Consider the following 17818-nt stretch of genomic DNA (forward strand, 5'->3'; position numbering starts at 1 on the left):
TGAAAATGGTCCTTTTTCCTCACACCTCACTCACCAGCCCAGGCTCTGGCAGTGACAGGTCACAGAGTCACAGAATGGTTTGGCTTGGAGGGGACCTTAAAGCCCATCCAGTGCCACGCCTGCCATGGCAGAGACACCTCCCACTGCTCCCAGCCCTGCCCAGCCTGGCCTTGGGCACTGCCAGGGGTCCAGGGGCAGCCACAGCTGCTCTGGGCACCTGTGCCAGGGTCTCCCCACCCTCACAGCCAGGAATTTCTTCCCAATCTCCCATCCATCCCTGCCCTCTGGCAGTGGGAGCCATTCCCTGTGTCCTGTCCCTCCAAGCCCTTGTCCCAGTCCCTCTCCAGCTCTCCTGGAGCCCCTTTGGTCCCTGGAAGAGGCTCTGAGGTTTCCTTGGATCCTTCTCCTCTCCAGGTGAGCACCCCCAGCTCTCCCAGCCTGGCTCCAGCCCTGGGATCATCCTGGAGCCTCCTCTGGGCTCTGCAGCAGCTCCAGCTCCTCCCAGGGCTGGGGCAGCTCTGCAGGTGAGCTCTCACCTGGGGGGCAGAGGGCAGAGCCCCCTCCCCTGCTGTCCTTGCTGGGATCAGAGCCCAGGGCAGGCTGGATCCTTGGCCCTGCAGACACAGCTGGTGGCCCAGCCAAGCTGCATCCCATCAGAAGAGCTCCCAAGTAATAAAAAATCTGATACGAGGCCTCCAGTGCTGCACCATGGCACAGAGTGGGGTGTGGATGGTTTCAAATGAAAGGCAATGTGGTGAAAGAATGCCTGCAGAATTACAGCAGGTTCAGAGCTGCTATCAGGGGGAATCAGATCCTGCTCAAAGGGAGCTTTCAGGCAGAATGCTGAGCTGCAGTGCTCCTGAGCTGTTCAGTGCTGTGCCATGTGCTGCTGGTTAACCATGCACTTCCAATTATTGCCCACCCCCGCCTCAGAGCACAGCAAGGCTGCAATGATCCCTCACAGGGGGGTGCTTTCCACTGCTGTTCAATAAAGAAATGGGCTCATTTGTGCTAAACAGAGGGAGAAGGCAGGCATGGTGGCAGGGGGCAGGATGTATCTCAGAGGCAGTGGATAGATGGGAAAATGTGTGGGGTTTGGAGAGATGCCTCTGTGTTCTTCTGCTTCCCTCTGCTGGAGTGTGGCAGGATTCCTGGCTGAACCCCTCTGAGCTCTCTGGGACAGTCATTTCTGCAATTCATTATTGATTTTGTTTCTGCTCCACTTTTGGGGTTTTTCAGTTGTCCCACGTGGTGTCAGTGTGGATCCCTCCCTGGTGGATCCCTCCCTGTGTGGCTGCTCCTCTCTGTGATCACATCTCAGCTTTGAGACTGATGGATGGATGATATTCTGATTTTTGCAGAGCTCTGTGGGGTGTAGATGCCTGGTTCATCTTTACAGGGGTGCTACACCCATGGGTGTCATTGCAGGCTCTGAAAACCCAGTCTATTAGAAAGCATACAAATGCAGGGGTAAATTTTTGCCAATTTAAAGGTTTTTCAAAGAAAAATATCTAAATGTCTGTGATGTCAATTGCCCAGAAGTTTTTATCCCATTTAATTACACTGTATTGCATTAAGTTATACTTACAAAAATGGAGGACTGAAGAATTGACTTTTTAGCAGGAAAATAACCCAAAGTTTACTAGAGCACATCATCCATCACTGCTGAGCAAGTACTTCCCCATTGCCTTCCCAGTGCCACTTTTCTCCCCTCAGAACTTTGATGGATTTTGGAAACAGAAGTGGCTTTTCCCTTTAGAGTTTCACAATTCATCTGTGCCAAGTTTAATGCAAAGTTCAATTCTCTTGCAAATAGCAGCCATTATTTGGCAGTTCATCTGTCAGATCCTGGCTTGGCTCCCTGTGTTTACTACAAAATGGGGCTGCCAGCTCTGCTTTGGGAATTATTGAAAGTTTACATTGATGAAAAAGGGATATTGGAAGAAATTTCAGCAGCTTTCCTTTAGCTCCATAGTTTCCTATAGCCAAAGAAATGCTGAGAACAACATGATTTCCTCTATGATGCACAAAAGTTCATTAATGCATGTTAACACTGGGAAGTATGAACCTGTATTAACAGCTGATAAAATAATTGCTGTTAATAGAAGTAATTACAGCTGGCAATGTAGCAATTATTATTAATAGGGTTGCTTATAATTAAAGTATGAGGTATAGATTCAAGGGTAGTTCTGAGTGCATGAGAAATCCTTGTAAATACAGAAATAAAATGAAAAATTTTGTCATCTGTGATGGGTGGAGAGTGATCTCTTGGCTTTCTCTAGATGGTCTTGGACTTACTTCCTGAATAAGAATACCTTCTGGACTTCAAGTTACCAAAAAAAAACCCCAAAACTCAAAAACCATGGGATTGAAGCAGGAAATAGGATGAAACACTGATGAGGGGTGTACTCTCTTATGTGGCAGGCTTTAAATGTTTTCTAGGACATTCTATTAAAGGGATCTTTAAAGAGATTTCCTACAAAGTTTCCAGTTCAGGACTAGTTCTGGTACTATTTTCCATTGTCCTCTTCTTGTTGTGAGGGACTTTGTGTGTGCATATAAAATAATAATAGCTAATAATAGTCAGAACATTTTGCTTCTCCTTACAAAATCTAATTCATATCAAGATTGTTGATTTGAAAGGCCCCACAGAGGAATTTTCAAACAAGGATAATAAGCTAAGATTCAATATAGAAAGCAAAGATTATATACATTGAGTCCAGCAGGGCCAACTCCAAGGTTTGATCCAATTGGATTGATTGATTTATTCTTGGGACTGGGGGTTTTTTGTTTTCCTGGGATTTTGTAGCCACACAGAGCTTTGTAGTGAGGCATGAGCCCTCCCTGAAGAGCAGCCCAGCCCTGTGCTGGTTTTCAGTGAGTGCAGAACATTGTCCTTACATGTCACAACATTTGTAAGCCACACACACCCCTGCTTAACTTAATTACAGGCACATTCCATTGTTTGGAGTGAAATTATTTGGCAGTGAGCCATAATTTCAGTATAATATGCAGGCTCAGTGTATTTAGTAGGCAGTGATTGTAATAATTTCCCATAGCTTGGAATGAAATTATTTGGTAGTGTTACATAATTTCAGTCTATTACACAGGTTCAATGAATTTAGTAGACTTTGACTGGAATAATTTCATCTCCCTCTATACCATTACTTTATACTCATAAATAGCACTTGTGCCAGATGTCAAACACAACTTGAAAACTCTCTTTATTCAATAGTGTCATTCTGTGGCTTTTGTCCTTCTCAGCCACAGATGTCTTACCAGAGTCATGTTTAAGTGTAGATATTTATAAGGCAGCAAGTCCCCTTCTGTCATCTAAACAAAACAATTTAAGGAAGAATTAACTTCCCAACTGTGGTTGGGATTGTTTGGAAGGCACACAGTCAGTGAGCCACCAGAGAGCCCTTCTGCACAGCCACATTCCCATGACCCTGAGCCACCAGGCCTGTTGCTGTGCCTTTAATAAATAATGAAACAGATGTTCTCTGCAGCCCTGGCTGCCACTCCATCGAGGTTCACTGTGTTTACAAAATAAATACAGTTGGTAGCAGTTTGCATTTCGTGTCTCAGGCTGTTGCAACGAGCAGAATTATTGAAATTGTTTCAATTTGAATTTGTAATGTAAAGTCTTAATTTGTTATCCTGGGTGCTCTGTGATTCCTTCCATACAGTGAAAAGTGGTGGTTATAGATTCACTGCAAAACTCAGAATCAATACAAATGAATTCACATGAAGAATGCTACCAAAACACTAAAAACCTCCACAAAGGGTAATATGGCAAAATAGTAAAATTTAAAGGCAAAGTTTTGCCTTCTCATGGCCATATTTTTGTGAAATTACTAATCAAAGCTCCCAAATTTCTTCAGAAAGCACTTACACTAGAGAGATCTTTTCATTTTCAGGAAAGAGTCAGCAGGTTTTCCCTTTTGAGTAACATGCTGGGCTTCCCTTTTGATTTTTTAGAAAGCTTTGATAGGCAGGTAAATTTTAAAAATCAGTATATTTTTAAGTCAATTTAACAGGTCTTACTCAATACAAAGGTATAATACAAAATGTGGAGAGAAGGGAAACATTTCAATTCATTGTTTTGCAGCTGTGTTTTCATTGAGGGTGTTTCAGACCTGGCATTTCATGATTTCCAAAGTCTTTCTGAAAACAGTGTTAGCAAGGATGGATTCCAAACCCCAGTGTGGTTTTTAATGAAGAGTCACTGCTTCCCCCAGTTCTGCCCTGGGCTGTGCAGGGATGGTTCTGACTGAAATGCAGCTGGGGCAGGGAGGGGGCACAAAGGATTTGAGGATGAAGGGGGTGTGCACAGAGCAGGGCCATCACCAAGTTTGCTTTGGCTTTGCACATCTGGAGCTCTGCAGTGAGCCTGGCATGGGTGAACATATGGAAGATGTGGTTTGGGGACCCTTACACCCACAGAAACAGCAGATGCCTTTGCATGTGTCAAGTGTTTGAGTGCTTTGGGTGTATTCCCTTTCACTGGGCCTAAATTAGGAAACATTTCCAAGCTGCTGACAGCCTTAAAATGTCCTCACTCTCAGGTTTTTCTGCTCAAAAATCAGATGGGAACAGCAATCTCTGTAAAATATTTACCATGTGCCAAGTTAGAATTCGTTCCCTTTCATTCACAACAAGAGAGATTAGAAAGTTGCAGCATTTCAAGATGATCCCATCTGTAAAATCCTGATTTTACAGTCGTTGGACTGTGTTCCAGATGAGCCCATGAACAGTTTCTTCCCAATTCTCCTGCTGTATTTTGTGTCACATCTCAGAGCAGTGACAATAACACTCTGTAATTAGTCTGTGACTCTTCAGCCACTGACTGAACACTGCCATTAAACTTTACGTATGTGAGCAGTCAGTAAATGAATTTTAGTGTCCATAAATCATGGGAACAAGCCTGAGCTGACACATTTTTTCTTACAGCACCATAAAAAGGAGAATTAGGAACTGAGGCAATGTGCCTGTGCCAATGCACAGTGAAACACACTGAGACATATTTTCCTGCAGCATAATTTGCAAAGCTGGAAAGCTTTTGGTATTTGAAGTAATAAATTAAAGGTGTGTCAATTTATCTTTCAGGACTTAGAATCTGTGTGTGTTTTCCCTGCAGGATCCCAGAAGCAAGCACAAGTTCAAGATCCACACCTATGGGAGCCCCACCTTCTGTGACCACTGTGGCTCTCTGCTCTACGGGCTCCTGCACCAGGGGATGAAATGTGACAGTGAGTGACATTTCCTTCTGCTGCCAAAGGGGTGCTCTAGGAAGGCAGTGGAAGCCCTGGATAACAGCTTCTTACTTGGTTTCTCTGGAAAATACAATTTCAAATGTCAGCTATTTCTAGTGCTGGTATATTTCAAGTGGATATTTCAGCACTATAATAACTTGGTAATTAAAATCACCTCTTGTGCTGAGAACATGGTGTACTCAGTTTGATGTGGCTGAAGAGCCTTTGTCATGGCAATTTTGAGAAAGCCTCTCTTTGGACTGTCTGGGTGAATACACTCTCAAAGACTGGAATTGCAGTTCAGTTTGTAGTCAAGGTCTGCTGTTTCCCTTGTGTTTCATTTGTCTTGGAAGACTCTCACTATCAAAACCTAATAATCAATTAAACCTGCCTTCCTTCATTGCTGACATGAGTGCTCTGTTTTCTTAGTCATATTCCCAGCAAATCTTTATTCCATTTTCATTCCCCTCCCCCCCCTTGCATTTCATGTTTATCTTTCTGAAGTGGATGATTTCATTTTCTGTTGTATTAACCCTCTACAGAAAGTATTGTAAGATGAGACCCAGCTGTGGCCTTTGGTTGAAAACCAGGCAGCTGTAATCTGAAAGTCTTGCCAATAATTAATCATTTTGTCTTAATTTTCACTTTTAATAGATTTTCACTACATTTTTAGCTTCTGATGGGTGTCTGAACCATTTTTATGTCCACAGCCTGTGACATGAACGTTCACAAGCAATGTGTGATAAATGTCCCAAGCCTCTGTGGCATGGACCACACAGAGAAGAGAGGAAGGATTTATCTGAAGGCTGAAGTCACTGGTGACAAACTGGAAGTTACAGGTAAGCAGCTCATTCTGGAGTGTTCCAGGTTTTAGAGATGTGTGATACACACTGTGAGTTTGTACCTTGGTCAGATCTTTGTGCACTAAAGCGGCTGATGAAGAATTTCCTTCCAGAAGTGGGAGGATTTCATACAGCAGGGCTTTGGATTGAGAAACTCTGTGAAGTTTTGTTCATAAAAATAAGTAGAAAAGAGGGAATCCATAGAAACAGCTTTAAAAACCTGGAAATATTACTTAGAAAATCACTGTAATGTCATTTTTCCTTGTCATAAGCAGCCCAGCAGGATGAGTTGCTGCTCAGGAAGTTACCCATCATCTTCAGAGCATGAGAGATCCACAAAACCTTCATCAGCTGAGGAGTTGTTTCCTGTATTTGAGAGTATTGAATAAACAAAGGCAACTGGCATTCAATCCCAAACACTGCTCCCAGTGAGCTTGAAAATAAAAAGAGATAGTTCTCACATTCTATAAGCTTAAGGCTACTGGGGAGGGAGGGAGGGAGGGAGGGAGGGAGGGAGGGAGGGAGGGAGGGAGGGAGGGAGGGAGGAAGGAAGGAAGGAAGGAAGGGCAGTTCCTTTCTTTGGAAGCATTTCTGTGGGATTTGTGAATTACCTGTGGCTGTGCACACCCAGATGTGCACACCCAGATGTGCTCACCCAGATGTGCACACCCAGATGTGCACACCCACACCCCCACAGACCCATCCCAAGCCTGGAATTCCAGAGCACACTCCATGAAACCAGAACAGGGCACAGAGCTTTTATTGCTGCCTGTTTGGTGTTGTGAAATGGAATTGAATTCAGGGGCAAAGTCAGAGCAGGACGAAGTTGGAGGTCTCTTAGAACATCTCCTTTGCATAGAGAAAATCAGACCATAACTGAATTTTCACAGCTCCCAGACCCAGCAAACTCCCCTGCTGCCACTATTCCTCTGTGGCTTTGTTCTCTCTAAATCCAAATACCTCCATATTCTCCTGTCAAAGCCTGTAAAATGCATTGAAAAGGAGAAGTTTGATAAAATTTAGTTAGAAAGGATCAGAATAGATCCCAAGTGATGCTTAATTGTGGCTTAACTTTTCAAAGAGCTTCCTGTCAACGTGGGAGGGGGAAATTTGTCCAAGGCACTGTCATTAGCAGAAGGTGGTTTCACTTAGTAATGAGGCGTTTCAGAGATGGTGATGCAGCTTCTAAAAGTAATTGTAGCATGAGAGGGAATTAATTTAAAAATCATCTGAGTGACAAAATTTAATATTTGCTTTATTCTGGGCCGCTTTGCAGCAAGGCTCTTAAATATGGCTTAAACTTTCTGCAATAATGCACACAATTTGACAAATAAGATGTGCTTATTTCCTGGTGATTCAGTTGGTTTTTAATCCTTTTAGGGACAGAAAGGTTTATCACAAGTCATTGTGGAACCAAGGCATTGTAAAGTGATGATACAAACAAGGATTCTTTTAGTTCACAGTTTCATTTGAAGAGGTCTTGTCTGAGAGGTGAACGTGGTGAAATTGTAACAGATATTTTACAGGTTTTTTCCACAGGCTCTGTTAGGTGTGAGTGTACTTGGCAAATGGCTTTTCTCTTGTGTTTATAAATAAAACATTTCCATCCCCCAATTAAGTAGGTTTCTGGACAACAAGAAGAATGTTTATCACAACTTTGTTATGTATAAAACAATTACAGTGCTGTTGTTGAGGCTTGTCAGCACTTCCAAGCTTGCTTTTAATAAAAATGACAATTGTCCTGAAAGCAAGCTGCTTTTTTTTTTTTTTTTTTTACATAAAAAAACCATATGGACCAAGCCAAAATGACATTTCAGGTGCCTCTTGTGTGTGTTTAAAGGAAAATTAGCAAGTGCCAGTTCATGGACATATTACAAAATGCAAAAATGTTCTCCTAGAATGCCATTGCTTCTAAAATACTTACTGACAAAACCTTTGTAAGAATTTGCAGTTCTCAGAGCTCCCAAGCACATCACTGCCTTTAGCTTTGGGAGAGGAGGTGAATTAAATGTCCAGGAGGTTTAGGGACAGCAGGAAGAATAACCAGTGATTGACTGTTAGGTTTGAGCCTTTGGCTGAATCTGTTTCAGAGGAATTGCTCTGTAGGTGTTGAGCTCCTCCAGCTGAATTCCTCAATATCCCTGCTCTGCATCCTGTCTGGGTTGTTCATTAGTTCCTGCTGATTCCCTCCCAGCCAGCCTTGATTGCATGGAGAACATTTGTGCTGCTGAGGGGGACCTGCCCCTGGTGTTGGTGCAGATCCATGGGCACCCCAAGTGTGCCAGCCCCCCCAGCAGGGCACAGCTGGCAGGGCACAGCTGGGTGGGCTCCTCGGGGGGATCCTCTTTGGATCTGATCTAATCTGTTTTTGATCTGGGGTTCATCTGGCACACACCCATTTCTCTTTCCTGCCTGCTTCTCTGGGGGTTTCCTGGTGCTTTGTTTCCAGTGCACACACACTGAGTGTTTTCCTGAGAACATGCTGGAAATTGGGCTGGTTTTTAATTGCCAGTGAATTCCAGCAAGGAGCTGCCCAGTGGCTCCCTCACATTATCCACAATCTCCAGTTTGGCAGGTCCTGAATGGAATTCATGGTGGGAATAATTCAGTCCTGTGTATAAACACATTTAATTCCAATTAGTGAAGTCAGATCTTCAGCCCAGGTGCTTCAGTGTGGACACCCAGGTTTTTCTGGGGGAACTGTAGAGGCTCTGCAGCACTTCTTCACAGAGGAGCTGGAATTTTGGATTATTATCCTCTGCCATAACCTCCCCATCTTCTCCAGGGCTGCTCAGCCTGCCCCATTCAATGCTCATTTGTGCTGTAATTCTGAAACATCAGAGGTTTGTTTTCAATGGTTGAGTTACTTGCTTGAGAGTTGAGTTGAATATTAATAATTTATGGCACTTGCAGTACAGAAATGTGGTAGTTTTCTTTTTATAGAACACTCTTGCATATTTCTGAAATCTCTGAGTTCGTGACCCTTTCACAGGTTGGATTGACGTGGGGGGTTTGCTCTTGAACATAGTAAAGTGCTTTTTGCTATTCTTAATCTCTGCTTTTTACACTGAATTTTCTTCCTCCTGATGTGTGCTGAAAGTTTTTTCACTCTTACATTTACTCCTTGACCCATCTTATAATTTAGGGCTCTTCTGAGTGAGCTCGTAGGTGGTTGAATCACAGTTCTGATTTTTTTAACTTTATTTTTTGAATTATTTTTATAGTGAAAGAACAATAACCTTTAGGAAAAAAATAACCCCATCTGGTGCACTGATATATAAAATGCTGCCACGATACTGGGACTTTAAACTGTGACCTGTGAGGCACTGGAAGTTGGATGTGACAGCAGCTGACAGGGAGGATCTGCCCTCCTGACCCTCATTTGGAGACAGGATGGTGGTGACTCTGTGCTTAAAACACACACAGGCACAGCCCAGAATTTCCAAGGGGGTTTGAACTGTGTTTTCCTAAGCTGCAAGGGTCAGAAAATCTGGTTTTACTTTTCAGGGGTGCTTCTGTTCTTTAGGAGCAGAGGAGAGCTGTGAGTGATGCCTGCAGAGGTTGGGAGCACACAGCAGGCTCTGCAGCAATGATCTCCCAGGAGCTCTGGGCTCCCCACTGAACATTTCCCAGGTTTTTTAGGAATGTAGGAATGCTGAGCCATCTCCTGGCCCTGCATATGAATGTCCTGTCATGCAGCGGGGGCAGGAGCCTGCACCAGACAGGCTGGGGACACAAACTGCAGAGTTTGGGCACATTTCAAGATACTCATCAAAATTGCTTCCTTAAAAGACCCCACCATGCACACTCTGATAATTTCATTTTGATTTTCTAGGTCAGTGATAATGTCTGTCTTTGTTAGCATTCATTTCATAGTGTCTGCAGCTGATTTGAAAAGGGAACATAAATGAATATTCTGGCTGTTTGACCAGCTTTTAGTAGCAAATGCCTATAAAGGGATCCCAAGTAATTGTTTCCTTGTGGGAGACATTTTAAACATCTCAAAAACCACGAATCTCATGGTTTGCTTCACTAATATCTCCTTTCTGACATTCCCAGAATCTGCAGGGTTGCTGCAGTCATTACAGGAAAAGCTGTGCCTTTAGCAATGCCAGCCCTGGTGACAACTAAAAGCTTCCTTCCCACTTCAGTCATTAAATTTACTTTACCATGAAGAAACAGGCAGTGCAAGGTGTTTTAAAAAAAAACCAATTTTTCAGTAATGGCCATCTGCATGCATCCAAAAATATTAACTAGATCCTATATATTTATATAAGATAAGAATTAGAAATGTGACAGCCTGAAGCCTTTTCCAGATTATTTGATCCATCTTGTGGTAAGATTTTTGTTTCATTAAGCAGCTGTCCTGCCTGGTAGTGCATATATTTTAAGATGGTCTTTTTTGTAAAGATAATCTCCATTAAAACTAAAATGGAATTGTTTCTAAGAGATTTCCAGGTGAACTTGAGCCTGGAGAACCTATTGCAGGCAGAAGAATTAGGAAGCAGTGTTAGGGATGATGGCACTTTTTTTGTTAGTAGGAGAGAACATCTCAATAAATACAGAGGAATCAAGGCTCCTGCAACATTGGTTCATTCTTCTCCTTGTTCTGGACAAGGATATTGTTCAGCTGTTCCTTGTACATCACCTGGACAGTGCAGGTGTTCATTCTGCTGCCATTTTCAGGGCTCAGGCACTGGGCTTGGGAGGGATATGAAAAGAAATCTTCCCTGGGCAGGGGAGTAGTTATGGAATAGAGAGAATTCTCATCTCTGAAAGCTCTTTTAGTGATGAAAAGCAGAGAGTGGAAATTGCCTGGAAAGCAGGATTTGTTTCAGTCAGTTGTACCTGTGAGTCACAAGCACAGAAAGGAAGAGTTCAGTGAGTTTAAATAAAATCTCCTAAAAAATCTTCAGTGCAAGCTGAGTTTTGGAGGCAGCTTTGGGTTTTGCAAGCAAAGAGTACAAATCCAGAATTGGGAAGAAAGGCTATTGTCAGTAATAGGTGAATCTTTTAAACTGTGATTGAGGGGTGCAGGGAGGTACTGGGGAGAAAGTTCCTTGGGTGGGAGTGCAAGATCCTCTGTCCCTCACTGAGGCACCTGGAAATCAGAAAATCTGCACCAGAAACCTCTTCAGGAGGCAGTGAGAATTTTGGAACAGTGTGAGAATGCTTTCTTGGGAGAAGTCAGGAGCTTTATGATGTATTGGAGCAAACAACAGTCCCCCTTGTCCTTCATGTCCCTGGATCCCATGCCAGGTGAGACCACTGGAGTCTTGCAGTGTCCCCTGAAAGCAGCTTTTGGCACGAGGGTGAGAGATTTCTGCTCATCCCAGCTGCCTGCAGGACTAAGGGATTGGCAAGAAATGGTTGCTGTGATTAGTGAACTGTTTTATTATCCACATTTGAGAATTCAGGAGAAAGGGAGCTGTGACTCACTCGTGAAGGAACTGAGTGGACTCATGCTCCAATCATTCAGCTTTGTCCTGGGGACAGAAACATTTATTATTTAGTCATCCCCATGATTAAATATATCTGCTGGTACCACAAGAAGCTGGAAATCCACAACTGCATATGGCTTGCAACTGCACAATCTCATGGAAAAAGTTTCAGCTTTGTCATCCTGCCTGAAGTTCTTCTCTTTACCAGAAATGTTGGTTGTTCTCTGTCAGCCCACTCTGTTTTATTTAGGTTTTTATTTAAAGGATGAATACCTAAGCAGCAGCTCTGTATTTGCTCATGTCCTTACACTATTCCTGGAAAAGTGGGTGTCCCAGTTTTAGCCAAGGCTCCTGGATGGATATTGCAGGTTTAGAAGCAGTACTTGATAGAAGAGCCACAGGGCAGTCATCAAATAATCTGAATTTTCCACTGAATAAACAGTTATGATCTCCATTAACAAGGAGGGGGAAAATGGCACATTTTGTCCACAATGCAAGTTGACAATTTTTTCTGAGTTTTAGAAGAAAACCTGAGTAAGACTGGATTTGTTGGAGACACCAATCCATGCTTCTCTTTGTTGTATTTTTATCTGTGGGCTTCCTCAGTCCTCATTAAGACTCCAATCTGGACAAAATGTTCATGACCTTTCCTGGTGGCTTTCCTCAGTACAGAGATTGTTATCACCCCTTATATTTATGGCAGAAAACTGACTTGCAGTATTTCAGGTTTCTACCCAAAGTGAGGCTGAACTGCATCTCTCTCCAACCTTCTCTAATTTAGAGTAACACCTCTGTCACAGTGTTGAGTTTAATTAACCAATAATTACCAAGCAGGATGAGATTGCTTGCTGTGGTTACAATTAGAGCAGAATTCAGCTGCTGTACATTGATTTATTTTCATTTTTCATTTGACTTTCTCGACCACACACAAGAGATGTTGCCTTTGGTGGGGAGGGGATCTCTTCTCATGCCCGTTCTGCAAGAGGAGCCTGCTCTGTCCTGTTAAAAATAGGGCACCCTGAAGAGATGAACCACTTGGATGCTCATTCTTGAGAAGCACTATTTAGCACAAGTATCATCACTCTGTTTCCTCAGGAAAAGAAGTGCTAAGTCAGTTGGAAAAAGATGTCTGAGGGTATTAATTATGCAGATAAAAGTACAAATGGGCCAGATATCTTAAACAGGGAGTGAGATAATGACTTTGTTAGCAGCCTGCTTTTAGTGCATGTTGCATTTTTCCTTCCCAATTAATATTTGAGCTTCTCTTTTTTGCATTTGGAGTTTTTTGGGTTTTTTTTTTCTATTTTCTGTGTTTACTGCATGAGAAAGCAGCAGTTTTACACATGCTGCCACGTCCTCCTGCTGCCAGAGGTGATTTGCAGCTTTTATCAGGGCTGGGCAGGGGTGCCTTTGTCCAGGATCTGTCCTTGGCACAGCCTCCACATCCACCCAGCCCATCACTCCAAATTCTGCCTCTTTCATGCTGGGCCCCTGCAGGGAAAATTTAAACATAAAAGCTCATCCTGGAGCTGGTAAAATTAAGCAATTTTGTTCAGAGAATCTTAGCAGGAAAGTTGTTTATTTTTAGGAGGCTGATAACACGTGGAGAGTTCTGCTCCTCACTTATGGCAAAGTACAGCCATATATTTTTTATTTTAGAAATAAAAATCAAAAAGTGGATTTTGAAGTAGTATCTCCTGTGCCAAACCTGGCAGTGCACTCACAAAAACCATGCAGAAGAAGACTGAAAAAAAAAAACCACCAAAAAAGCAATAATAAACCCAAATATAGGATGAGAGAAAGCAGCTTGCACTGAAAGCTGTCACTTCATCCTTCACTTGCTTCGTGGTTCTTAGTCCCTTTGGGATTGTAAATACTTAGCTAAAATAAGTTATTTCATCTCAGTGTTATTCCTTGGAAGTATTTGAGGATTCTTCTCAGTGCGCTAAATTTTAAAAATGGAGTGTTTCAGGTTTTTTTCTGTGGGTTGAAATGAAATGTTTTTCCAGCTGACCACAGGTGTGATGACCCCCAGAGGGCAAACTTAGAGTAAATGAGAGTGGGGACAATTTCTCTGGCCTGAAAAGAATCTATTCCCCAGCTGCAAAACCCTGTCAGCTTTACACATGGATTGGAGAAAAGTACAAATGAAATGGTCTGCCAGAAAAATGCAGGGTTCTGCTTTTTTCTTTTAACACAAAGTGGTTCTTTTTGCTGATATAATTCTTTGAGAAAGACACATAGTGAATAGAATTACACTTTATCCTAAAATTTTAGCCCATAAGCATTTTCTGTCTCTCCTTTTAAAACCAGAAATTTGAGAATCTTAATCAGTATCAACTGTTGGGTCAAGTTAATGTGATTCATTTCCAGCCATGATCTAATTGCATTAATTAATTTACATCAGAGTATCTGTTCTGCATGAAAATTATCTTGACAAAGTAGAGTCTTCCACACCAGTAGCTCACATTCCTGTTCTTCTCTTATTCTATATATAAAACAATATCTCTGTTGTTTGGATGCCTTTTAACCTCCATGCTGGGAAAGAACAGAGTGAAATCCTGGGAAGATCTGGAATTTTGGGCTTGTAGTATGAAAATGCCATTTAAATCTGGGGGAAGAGGAGGACAATGTCTTGAGCAAACAGTAAATATTTGTTGCTGAGGATCTTGACACCTTTTTTCTTTATTTTTTTTTAATTAGCTCTAATTGACTTTTTAAGTGGCTCTAAATTCCAGATTTCTATAGGAAACACTGTTCATCAAGAAATAAATACTAAGTTGCTTCATGGCTGATCTTTCCTAAATTTCCCTTCAGATTTGTTCAGTTAGGCAGGTGAATTTTAGAAAGCCCTCCTGGATGAGAGCAGTGGCTGAGGGCAGTGTCAGCCCTGGGTAATCTCTGCAGTGCCTCTCAAAGGCTGAAGTGCACCCAAAGCTTCTTGCAGTCTTCTTCCAGAGCCAGTTCTGACCTGAAGCTCTGACTGTCACAAGGGAATTCCTGGCTGGAAGCTCTTTTCTGTCCCAAACAAGCCCAAGGGGTTGCTGCCCCCAAGTTTTGAGATGCTCAGCTGTGAGCTCCAAATTCCCCATCCCAGCCTGATCCCAGTTCATCAGCTGGGATTGGGTTTCACAGCACGAGGGAAATTCTCCTTTTATTCTTCAGAATTCTTCTCCCAGGATGTGAAAGTGTTGCTCAGGTGTCTGCCAGAGGGAGGGCAGTGCTGGCTGTGCTCTCCCTTTGGGATTCCCTGCATTCCCAGCTGCAGGTTCCTGAGTGTTCCCTCTCTCCCTGGGGATCAGGAGCAGCTCGAGATCAATTCACTCACCTCGTTTCTGCCTTTGGCATTGTCAAAGCTGCATTGGGATTTTTGTGAAGCTGGAGCTCCACTTGTGTTCCTGCACTTTTCCTTTGGTTGCTGTCATGACAATGCTCCCAAGGATTCCATCTGACAGCTAATGAGCTGTGAATCCGTGGGAAGGGTGGTGCTAGAAACCTTCCAAAGAGGGCTTGTGTCAAACACCTGATCCCCTGCAATCCCCTGTGATCTGCCTGTGCCTCTCACACTCTTTGCCTCCTAATCTGTGGTTGTATAACCTAAGAGTGATGAGGGAACAAAAGCACAAAGAGTTGGTACCTGCTTAGAAAAATTACAGTGATGGATTTGGGTATTTAATCATTGCACTGCAGGGAGAGCTGCCTGGAAGCTCTGTGTTGCTTGTGAATCACTCCTCTCTCCTGTCATTGCTCCCTGCTATTCTTATAAATATCACTCAGTACAACCTTTCTTTACAACAAGTAGTTTCTCCCATGCCAAGTCTGACAGGTGGGTTTCACATCTTATTTATTTGTCAACGTGCTTCAATAGCTCTGGCCTGACATGTAATTTCTTTTTTACAGTGATGTGTAATCCTGTGTTTTATCTTGACAGTGAGAGAAGCAAAAAACCTCATTCCCATGGATCCAAATGGACTTTCAGATCCTTATGTCAAACTGAAGCTCATCCCAGATCCTAAGAATGAAAGTAAACAAAAAACAAAAACCATCCGTTCTACCCTGAATCCCGACTGGAATGAGTCATTCACGTTGTGAGTTTAACACCCTCATTTCCTGGGGGTCTTTGGGTGCATTTTATTGTTTATTTTGGTGTTGCCAACTGCTCCATTTCTCTCCTTTTTAGTAAATTAAAACCTACAGACAAAGATCGCCGGTTATCCGTGGAGGTCTGGGACTGGGATCGAACCACCAGGAATGATTTCATGGGCTCACTCTCTTTTGGCGTGTCAGAGCTTATGAAAATGCCAGCCAGTGGATGGTAAGAGTTTCTGAAAAGAGGAGGAGAGAATATATCACCAAAAGTTTTATACCTGTCCTTTTTTTTTCAATGTGATCTACCTTTTATTTGAGTTTTTCGCTGTGTTTCGGGCTATAAATTCACTGAGGTGCAACTAAAGCTAGGAAACACAGGCTATATATATCAAAGGGGGATAATAACACAATTCCTTTTCTTTTATGATGTTCCTGAAACTTCTGCTGGAGCCAGGAGCTGCTGCAAACTCAATTCTGTGAACACAGTCTTGTGATACAATTTTTATTTTTATCTCCAATATGATGTGTTCAATACTCAGTGTATCATGTTATATATAGCTCTGCAAATTCAAAGCACATGGAAACTGATCTCATAAAATGCCACCTCATTACCTGCCAGGAGAGGGTAGAACTCATCACATCTCAAAAAGGACATTGCTTCAAAGACAGTTGTGTAGGGCTGTGGAAGCACTGGAGACAAAGGTTCCTCCTCAGGGTTGGTGTATCCCATCAAATCCCTGGATGAGTGGGAAGAATCTCCGTGTCCATTAAAGTGCCTTGACAGTTTGGGATGAGAGATCTGATTTCAGGTAAAATATATTCTGTTTCTGGGTTTGCCTCAGGTCTTTGAGATCAGTTCTTTGCACACCTGTGACATTGATACACACACACAACCACACACAAACAACACACACAAAAACCACACACAAACAACAGAATCAGATTCTGAATCTATCAGAAAAACAATATAAAGTCACCATTTCTTTCTGAACTCTACCCCAGGTACAAGCTGCTGAATCAAGAAGAGGGTGAATACTACAATGTTCCAATTCCAGATGCTGATGAAGATGGGAATGCAGAGCTCCGACAGAAGTTTGAGGTGAGGATTAAACACAGATGTGTGCAACTAAATATTGCATTTATTCCTCACTTCACTACCAAAAAAAAAAAAAATCTGTTAAATGATACATATGTTAGAGTGCTCCTGTTTCTGTCCCTGTGACAGCTCTGTGTGTCTGTGGTTTTCTTGAAGATTGGACCAAATGGTTTAATTCAGACATGGCATCATTTTCCTGACAGTTCAGCTTCTCTGCTATGACACTTAGAAGTTGGTATTTTAAAATATGTTATGTCAAGTGTATGTAATAATTTCAATGTCTTTTAACAATTGCTGCAGAATCTGCCAGCCACTATCACTGATATCTGCATTATTTGACAAATGAAATCCTCAGAAACAATGGGAGTTTAATACTTTGAATGTTTCACACTGTAACTTGGGGTGTTTTACAAAAATACTTTCAATGTGCACACTTTGGAGCTTTGAAGTCTTTGCAGAAGGTTTTTATGTGAAACTCTGATCTCTGTAGTGTGGGGAAGGATGTTGATGTTTTTTAAGGATCAGAGGATTGCTGGGTATATACAAATAAGAAAATCCAGGGAAAAGTGATGCTTTTTGCAGTGTCTTGCCCCCTGTGGTGCCAGCTGGAGAGGTTGGTAGCCACAAGGATGGTCTGATGTGCCACACAAAGGAGTTTTTTGTGTAATGATCAGACTCTGCCTCTTCTGACAACCACAGCCAGAATTATAGCAAAATATTTGCTGGCCACTGAGCCCAGGAGCAGGACAGGTATGGCCTGGGGTGGGAGGGGTTTGCTGGGGCAGCTCCTCTCCCCTGCCTGCTCTCCCAGCTGCACACACAGCCAGGAGCTGGAAATATTCCAGTCTGCACTTTACAACCTTAGCCAAGCTGTTTATCCAGACATAATGAATGTACCTGTTGTGCATAAACAACCTGCCTGTTCCTTTCAACCTGAAATGGCAATTTTCTATGTTCACCATCAGGCAGAATTCTCCATTGTTATTATAAAAGATGGGTTAACCCACGAAAGTGAGGAAAAACGACACATGTTCAACTTGCAAGAAGGAAAAAGAAAAGGTGCACCAATTTCTTCTGAACCCATTTGGATCAGCT

At 42.6% G+C, this 17818-nt stretch overlaps 1 protein-coding gene across 3 annotated transcripts in view; it reads left to right on the forward strand.

Moving 5' to 3' along the window:
- PRKCA (protein kinase C alpha) overlaps positions 1-17818 on the forward strand; it is a 145378-nt gene that overhangs the window by 86995 nt on the left and 40565 nt on the right. For all 3 annotated transcript variants that reach the window (XM_018918914.3, XM_050981327.1, XM_009094319.3), the window contains exons 4-8: positions 5141-5252; positions 5966-6094; positions 15470-15626; positions 15719-15853; positions 16630-16726. In XM_018918914.3, the coding sequence (XP_018774459.1) occupies positions 5141-5252; positions 5966-6094; positions 15470-15626; positions 15719-15853; positions 16630-16726 (630 nt within the window). The remainder of the gene's footprint in view (positions 1-5140; positions 5253-5965; positions 6095-15469; positions 15627-15718; positions 15854-16629; positions 16727-17818) is intronic.

Source organism: Serinus canaria, chromosome 18 (genome assembly GCF_022539315.1).
Source record: "Serinus canaria isolate serCan28SL12 chromosome 18, serCan2020, whole genome shotgun sequence".
Classification (NCBI taxonomy): domain Eukaryota; kingdom Metazoa; phylum Chordata; class Aves; order Passeriformes; family Fringillidae; genus Serinus; species Serinus canaria.